This window comes from Sparus aurata, chromosome 23 (genome assembly GCF_900880675.1).
Source record: "Sparus aurata chromosome 23, fSpaAur1.1, whole genome shotgun sequence".
NCBI lineage: Eukaryota > Metazoa > Chordata > Actinopteri > Spariformes > Sparidae > Sparus > Sparus aurata.
The window spans coordinates 29172980-29181918 of NC_044209.1; the positions used below are offsets into that span (position 1 = coordinate 29172980).

The following is an 8939-nucleotide window of genomic DNA, read 5'->3' on the forward strand; positions in this document are numbered from 1 at the left end:
AGACCGGAATATATGTTTGGTCGTAAAACAAAAGCACAACTTGAACTTTTACGTTTTTTACCTGTATTTTTATTTTATCTTAGATTAGATTTTACATTTCATATTATTTCATTGTATCTTTTGTTTTGTTTTTAATTCTAACTTTTTTTAATTCTATTTCCTATGTCATGTTATATTATATTATATTTAATTATTTTGTTTTTATTTTAATCTATTTTATTATACTTAATTTTATCATTTTTATTCGATATCAGAGAAATGTAAAAACATGCAAACAGAATACCAGGATTTTTTTTTATTATTATTGATATATATTTCTTTACATACTCAAAAGACATCAAAAATATAGAAATAAGTGAAATAAAGACAGAAAATAATTACAATTTGAAAAAATGTGCCCACATATTAAAAGTAGAAATTCTCACTGCAGTTAAAAACAATTCAGCAGAAATAAGATGAAGACACTGTGAAATATTCATGTTTTTGTAGAGCTCATCGATAATATTTGATATCAGATTCTGTTACACTAACGCGACCTGGGTGACGCATTTATTATGAAATCCACCGGAAGTTCTGCTGTTGTTGTTGTGGTGGTCTGAAAACAGACGCTTGACAGACGCTGCTGTGAGGAAGTCGTCTGTGAATCAAACCTTCAGCCTGCTGCAGTTCGTCTGAGAGGACGAGTCCAACACTCGGAACCGAATCAAGAAGACGACGAGTCTCCACCGCAGAACCTCCCCGAACATCGAACATGGCGCAGGACAACATTTTCCTCTTCGTTCCTAATTTAATCGGTGAGATTTACCGCCGCTGCTAACAGGGAGCTAGCTTAGTGTTAGCCTCCGTACAGTGGATGCTGTCACACCAAAGTCCATTCAAAAAAGTGACAAATGTAGCGAATACATCAAACACATTAAACCTATATGTTTATCTACATAAATGTTTCAAATCTGGTTGACACATACAGATAATTGTTGGCAGCCCATCACCAGAAACTGTGATAAGGGACAGAAGGACTCTTTCATTTCTGAGGGTCACAAATCAAAAAGTTTGTGAAAAATGGTCAAAAATGGTCAAATTTTCCACCTGCTAACTAATGTTTCAACTGCCCATCAAAGAAAATAGTCAAACTTAGACAATTAATCTACTAAATGGTGTGTTGTTAATTCCAGTCCTGTGTGTAAAGTCATGAATCCAGTTATCAGATACATTTAGTTTGGGATCCAGTGATTTAATGTAACACACGACAGGATGCACGGTGACGCCTACAGAGACAACAAGACCAAAGTGCAATAAAGAATATAAAGTAAACACTTTATTTACTTTATATGAAGTAAATGTTGTAATGAAACTATGTTCACTTACAGTTTTATTACAGACAGCAGAGATCTGACAGGAAGTGCAGCCTTAAACTGTCACAGCGGTTTAAAACTTTCCGCCCTTCATCTCTGTTTCCTCACTTCCTGTCTGTTCATTGAGGGCAGAATATTCCTGTAACATACACGTACTCCAGGTGTGACTTGACATCTGTACCTGCAGGTTACGCCCGGATTGTTCTGGCCCTCATCGCCTTCTACCTGATGCCCTGCTGCCCGTGGCCCGCCACGTTCTGCTACCTGCTCAGCGCTCTGCTCGACGCTTTCGACGGCCACGCTGCCCGGGCGCTCAACCAGTGTACGTATCTGGAGACTTATCTAGAATATATCTAGAAATATTCCAGCAGTTTGTAACAGTTTATGAATAAAACCTGTTAGAAACTTGCTGAGAATGAACAGTCGAGTTTCTCGCAGATAAAATTAATCTGACTTTCTTCATTTTGTTCTTTCAGCCACCAAGTTTGGTGCAATGATGGACATGCTGACAGACCGCTGTGCCACCATGTGTCTGCTGGTCAACCTGTCCGTGCTCTACCCCTCCTACACCTTCCTGTTCCAGGTCAGCATGTGTCTGGACATCGCCAGCCACTGGCTGCACCTGCACAGGTACATCATCACCTGTGATGCTGCACGTCTCCAGATTTTCTGCCTGTGATTGGATGATATTAATCTGAATAATTTAGGTTAAACCTTACATGTTTCTCTAGAGTCTGTAACCACACCATCACCAGACTCCCTTAACAAATGTAGTGATTTAAAGAGTTGTTGAGTTAAAACAAACTTTCTAACGTAGTGAAACTGTGTGTGTGACAGATTGTAAGTCATTGTGTCCTTGTTGTAAATTCAGCATTAAATCTTTCAGCTGAAGTTGTTTGTCTCCTTGTAAAAAGTGTCAGTTTGTGGCAGCATGTCTGTACCAGCCTGTCTGCTTCTGTGTCTAAAGTGCTAAAGTCTTACCTGCCAACATTGATCAGCTGTTTGAACACACTGTTTACACTGATTTCACCATTTACACTCCATTTATGAAAGAAGAAACATGTTATTGATCTAAACATGTCACATGTTACAAAGGCACCAAACAGTAACAATATAGGCTACTTCTTTGTTCCCGTGGAGAAAGTCCCCAGACTCCATCCATCCATCATCTTCTTCCGCGTTATCCGGGCCGGGGGCAGCTGCCTGGACACCCTGCCTGCCTGAGCAGGGACACCCAGACTTCCTCCAGCTCTTCCGGGAGGATCCCAAGGCGTTCCCAGGCCAGCTGAGTAACATAGTCACTCCAGCGTGTCCTGGGTCTTCCTCGGGGTCTCCTCCCGGCGGGACATGCCAGAAACACCTTCCGAGGGAGGCGTCCCGGGGGCATCCAAAACAGATGCCCGAGCCGCCTCAGCTGGCTCCTCTCGATGTGGAGGAGCAGCGGCTCTACTCCGAGCTCCTCCCGGTGACAGAGCTCCTCACCCTATCTCTAAGGGAGCACCCCGCCACCCTGCGGAGGAAACTCATTTCGGCCGCTTGTATCCGGGATCTTATTCTTTCGGTTCTGACCCAAAGTTCATAGCCATAGGTGAGGGTAGGAACGTAGATTGACCGGTAAATCGAGAGCTTCGCCTTTCGACTCAGCTCTCTCTTCACCACGACAGACTGATACAACAACCGCATTACTGCGGCCGCTGCACCGATCCGCCTGTCAATCTCAAGACAACATCATCTGCAAAAAGCAGAGATCAAATCCAGTGGCTCCCGAACCAGACCCCCTCCAGCCCCTGGCACCTAGAAATTCTGTCCATAAAAATAATGAACAGAACCGGTGACAAAGGGCAGCCCTGCTGGAGTCCAACATGCACCGGGAACAGGTCTGACTTACTGCCGGCAATGCGAACCAAGCTCCTGCTCCATTCGTACAGGGACCATACAGCCCTAACAGAGGGCCTCCGACCCCGTACTCCCGGAGCACCTCCCACAGAATGCCACGAGGGACATGGTCAAATGTTTTCTCCAAGTCCACAAAACACATGTGGACTGGTTGGGCAAACTCCTATGAACCCTCGAGCACCCTGCGGAGGGTATAAAGCTGGTCTAGTGTTCCACGGCCAGGACGAAAACTGCATTGTTCCTCCTGAATCCGAGGTTCGACTATCAGCCGAATTCTCCTCTCCAGCACCCTGGAATAGACTTTCCCTGGGAGGCTGAGGAGTGTGATCCCCCGATAGTTGGAACACACCCTCCGGTCCCCCTTTTTGAATAGGGGGACCAACGCCCCGGTCTACCAGTCCAGAGGCACTGTCTCCGACTGCCACATGATGTTTCAGATACATGTCAGCCAAGACATTCCCACAACATCCAGAGACTGAAGGTACTCAGGGCGGATCTCATCCACCCCTGGTGCCTGGCCACTGAGGAGCTTCTGGACTACCTCAGTGACTTCGGCTTGAGTGATGAATGAGTCAACCTCTGAGTCCCCAGCCTCTGCTTCCTCTATGGAAGGCGTGTCAGTGGGATTGAGGAGATCCTTGAAGTATTCCTTCCACCGCCCGACAGTTTCCCCAGTCGAGGTCAACAGCTCCCCACCTCCACTATAAACAGTGTTGGTGGAGGACTGCTTCCCCCTCCTGAGGCGCCGGTTGGTTTGCCAGAATTTCTTCAAGGCCGACTGATAGTCCTCCTCCATGGCCTCCCCGAACTTTTCCCAGACCCGAGTTTTTGCTTCCGTGACTGCCCGTGCTGCTGCACGCTTGGCCTGCCAGTACCCGTCAGCTGCCTCAGGAGTCCCCCGAGCCAACCAGGCTTGATAAGACTCCTTCTTGCTTGACAGCATTACTTGACAGCAGTACCTTACTTCCGGAGTCCACCACCGGGTTCGGGGATTGCCGCCACCGGAGACCTTACGGCTACAGCCCCGGACAGCCGCGACAACAATGGAAGTGGAGAACATGGTCCATTCGGACTCAATGTCCCCAGCCTCCCTCAGGATCTGGTCAAAGCTCTCCCGGAGGTGGGAGTTAAAGATCTCCCTGACAGAGGGTTCCACCAGACGTTCCCAGCAGACCCTCACAATGCGTTTGGGTCTGCCAGGTCTGTCCAGCTTCCTCCCCTGCCAGCGGATCTGACTCACCACCAGGTGGTGATCAGTTGACAGCTCAGCCCCTCTCTTCATCCGAGTGTCCAAGACATACAGCCGGAGGTCAGATGACACGACTACGAAGTCGATCATTGACCTCCGCCCTAGGGTGTCCTGGTGCCACAAGCACATATGGATGCCCTTATGCTTGAACATGGTGTTTGTTATGGACAAACTGTGACTAGCACAGAAGTCCAACAACAGAACACCACTCGGGTTCAGATCGGGGAGGCCGTTCCTCCCAATCGCACCCCTCCAGGTAACACTGTCGCTGCCAACGTGAGCGTTGAAGTCCCCCAGTAGAACGACGGAGTCCCTGTTGGAGCACTCTCCAGTACCCCTCCCAGGGACTGGGCCGGGGTACTCTGCATGGGGTACTCTGCTCTGCACTGCCCATAAGCCGAGACAACAGTGAGAAACCTATCCCCAACCCGAAGGCGCAGGGAGACGACCCTCTCATTCACCCGGGTGAACTCCAACACATGGCGGCTGAGCTGGGGGGCTATAAGCAAGCCCACACCAGCTCGCCGCTTCTCACCGCGGGCAACTCCAGAGTAAAAGAGAGTCCAGACTCCCCAAGGAGTTGGGTTCCAGAGCCCAGACTGTGCGTGGAGGTGAGCCCGACTATCTCTAGCTGGTACCTCTCAACCTCCCGCACCAGCTCAGGCTCTTTCCCCCCCAGCGAGGTGACATTCCATGTCCCCATGGCTAGAGTCACTGTCCGGGGATTGGGTCGTCGGGGCCCCGCCCACGACTGCCACCCAAATCACACTGCACTGGCCCCTTCTGAACCCTCCTGCAGGGGGTGAGCCTACTGAAGGGCGGGCCTATGTCGCTCGTTCGGGCTGAGCCCGGTCAGATCCCGCCGGCAAAGACCTGGCCACCAGGCGCTCGCCTGCAAGCCCCAACCCCAGGCCTGGCTCCAGGGTGGGGCCCCGGTGACGCCATTCCGGGCGACGTTAACTTCCTCATTGGTATCATATTCATTAGGGGCTTTGGAACCGTTCTTAGTCTGGACCTGTTTGCCTTGGGAGACCCTACCAGGGGCATTAAGCCCCGGACAAAATAGCTCCTAGGATCATTCAGGTGCTCAAACCCCTCCACCACGATAAGGTGCCGGTTCAAGGAGGAGACTTGGAGACTCCCTTAACAAATGTGTCAGTTTATTGAGTTGTTGAGTTGGAGACACTTTATAAACTCTGTGAAACTCTGTCTCTGACTCATTCTGCATTATTTGGACCTTCTTGTTCATTCAGCAAATGTTCTACATGAACTTCTTTCTGTCTTTGAGTAGAAACATGGAGTCTGTTTGTCTCAGTGATGTTTATTTGCACACTGAGCAGTGAATCTGATGGATGTTAATACCGGGTCTGATGAGGTCTTATATGTACACGTGTGTTTGACCAGAGAACAGAACCCTAAAACTAAAAATACTGCTAAAATCATGAGAACCAACTCTTTAATCATGTTTTTTCTTTCTCAGCTCAACAATTCAGGGATCAGCCAGTCACAAGACTATTGACCTCTCCGGCAACCCCATCCTCCGTATCTACTACACATCCAAGGTGACGAACACACACACACACACACACACACACACACACACACACATATGTTAATATAACGGTCAGTAGAACTGATGACTGAGTGTTTGCTCTCCTGCAGCCAGTGCTGTTTGTGATGTGCGCTGGGAATGAGCTCTTCTACTGTCTGTGCTACCTCCTCTATCACATCGAGGAGCCGGCAGGTGAGATGTTCCTCCTCGTCACGTGACGTTGACACGTCTCAGAGGCTTTAAAATAAACCCATCCATTGTGAGCAGTGTGTAGTAATGAGTTGTGTGTTGTGTATGCTGCAGCGTGGCTCTACTGGCTGCAGGGTCTCTGCGGGATCATCTGCCTGCTCAAGTCCGGCATCAGCCTCCTGCACCTCATCACTGCCTCCCAGAACATGGCCGCCCTCGACACCGCCGAGCGAGAGAAGAATACGAAGACACAGTGAGAGAGGAGCGAGCGAGAGCTTCAGCTACACATCCACCATGTTTTATGTTTTATTTATCTTTATTTTAGAGGTAACAGTAGACTTTATACACTTGAACCGAGGTGACCTAAATAAGACGTGAAACATCGAGAACACGCTTCAGTTTGTCTCAAAACATCAGAGAGGAAGACGCAAGATCCATGACCAGATGTGACCAAATTAAAATTCCAAACGCAGGCGGCAAAACTCCACGAGCTGCATTTATTTCAAAAGCCTCAGCAGAAAAGTCTGTTTACATCTGATCTGTTTACAATAATCATGAAGACTTTCAGTCAAACAGCTCAGAGCTCAGACAGTGAACACAGCAGACCCTCTGAGTCACGCTGCTCCAGTTCTAAGGCCCAGTTTGTTCAGTCAAAGTGAAAAAGACAATCAGACCAACACAAAAATCACATTTACTCAGAAATGTGTTTGTAGATGTTAAAGGTGAAGCCAGATTAAACACTGTTGTGGGATTAAACCGACACAATCTCCAGAAGAAATGTTGGCTACAATTCTGTAAAACAACAGACGAACTCAAACTGGACGCAACTTAAAGTTTGTTCAGGTTGAATTTTCTGTTTCTCTCGTCACAACACTGCGGTTAGGTTCAGGCACAAAAACCATGTGGTTAAAAAAACATCACGGTTTGTCCTGAAATATCTGTTTTTGTGGCCTCGATCACAGAGGAAACGGTTCGACTTATTTTAAAACACACGCAGTTTGGATGTGAAAAAAAACATGATAACACGTGTGGTAGAAATGTCAACGTTGGACGAGTCTGTGGTTTGCTAACACGATGTCCTGGTGACGGAGGATTAATGACAAACCAACAGAAGCTAGAAAATAAATATTACTGACAGATGTTTGGATATTTGGGTGTTCATCAGAACAAATCACAGTGAACTGAACAGAGAAGATGAAAACAGGACGGATCATCTTCTCTGCACACTGACGGCCTTCATGTCTTAATTAATAGTGAATAAATCTTAAATCATGCTTAATTTATCAGTTAGAAACCAACAACTGCTGCTCATATCTGACACAAAACTCACTGGTTCCATCTCAACAGATCAATGTTCGATCATTGTTTTCATTTTCTGTGATGTTAAATTTAATATCTTTGAGTTTTGGACGGTCGCTCAGACAAAACATTTAATATTTCATGTTTTTGGACCAAATATTAAACAGAGAAAATAATCTACAGATGGAACGATGAAGGAAAAAATTGTGAGTCAGATTTTGGTCCTGAGGTCGTCGTCTTCTTCAGCATCGACCCGACTCGACCCAACAGTACTTCTGATCGCTGGCCTCTAACTGATGACTCAATAGTTATAAAAGATTTATTGACCAGCTGTCAGTTTACTATTATAATGTTCTTGGACAAAATGGCCGCTGCTTCTTCGTCTCCTGGCAGGTGGAAATATAAACATTACGTGTAAAAATGAGAAAGATCCACCTTTATTCCTCGTCTGTCTTTATTTCATCTTTAATATTTTAAATTAACAAAAACGAAACTGTGTCCTTGAAATCAGCACCAACCATCAAACTGAAGCTTCGTTCACTTTATTCATACGTCTTTTTGTTCTTTAGTTGAAAAAAAAATCACTTTTTTATTTTATTGTGTTATTTCTTAAATCATTAAGATGAATTTGTGCTCCTGAAAGCGTCGACAGACCAAAACACTGAAGCCATGTTCAGTTTATTCAGACGTCTTTTTGTTCTTATTCACAAACTTTTACTCGTTTGTTTTGTAATGAAGCACTTAGAAGGTAGAAAGTGTTTGAATATCAGTTTAAATATGCTCTAATATTCCTTTTGTGACATCCGAGCCACGATTCTTTACTGTTCTTGTTCATTTCTTGAGATTCCTGCTCTTATTTCGGTGATTGTCACATTTGAGGGATTTTGCTTATTTGACATTTATGATGCCGTTTTATTTTGTGGTAGACGACGAGACGTGTTTCCTGTTTGTTTTAGTCACTTAGAGACAAATAGTTATGCAGGTCATAAGTTATATCTCACGTGAAGAGCACCAAGTATTACGGTTTACGGTTTTGCATTTTAACGTCACACGTTTGTGCTGCTCGTCGACGACTGTAAAGACGAAGTGTCGACGCAGAGTGTGAAAAGTGTTAACGTAAAGATTTGCCTCGTTTTCCTAGAATGTATTATTATGAATTATAAATGTATATCAACAGCAAAGCCAAGTCTTATATTGTATTTAAGACACCAATTGTTGTTATTAATATATTTGATGGTTATTTTGTTTGAAGTGGTTTGAATCTACTGTAAAAGCAGCTACAAAATAAAGAAAATAAAAAACCACATTTTTGTCCTTCTGAGTTTCTGCAGGTGTTTAAAACAGTCGTATGGATCATCGCTCAGATCGATATCCTCTCCTGATGTTATTTCAGTCTTCTCAG

At 45.6% G+C, this 8939-nt stretch overlaps 1 protein-coding gene across 1 annotated transcript; it reads left to right on the forward strand.

The window, feature by feature from the left end:
• Positions 1-602: 602 nt before the first annotated feature.
• cdipt (CDP-diacylglycerol--inositol 3-phosphatidyltransferase (phosphatidylinositol synthase)) lies at positions 603-8841 on the forward strand. Its single transcript, XM_030408627.1, has 6 exons — positions 603-794; positions 1540-1674; positions 1829-1982; positions 5978-6059; positions 6160-6241; positions 6353-8841. Exons 1-6 carry the CDS (start codon positions 752-754, stop codon positions 6493-6495), a joined length of 639 nt encoding a protein of 212 aa, XP_030264487.1. The 5' UTR covers positions 603-751; the 3' UTR covers positions 6496-8841.
• Positions 8842-8939: the final 98 nt, after the last annotated feature.

What these genes read in the sequence shown, in the direction of transcription:
- cdipt (XM_030408627.1), top strand. Translation starts at nt 752, where the DNA reads ATGGCGCAGGACAACATTTTCCTCTTCGTTCCTAATTTAATCG. An exon ending in CTTCGTTCCTAATTTAATCG is followed by an intron (nt 795 to 1,539) that starts GTGAGATTTACC and finishes CTGTACCTGCAG; the next exon opens with GTTACGCCCGGATTGTTCTG. An exon ending in CACTGGCTGCACCTGCACAG is followed by an intron (nt 1,983 to 5,977) that starts GTACATCATCAC and finishes TTTCTTTCTCAG; the next exon opens with CTCAACAATTCAGGGATCAG.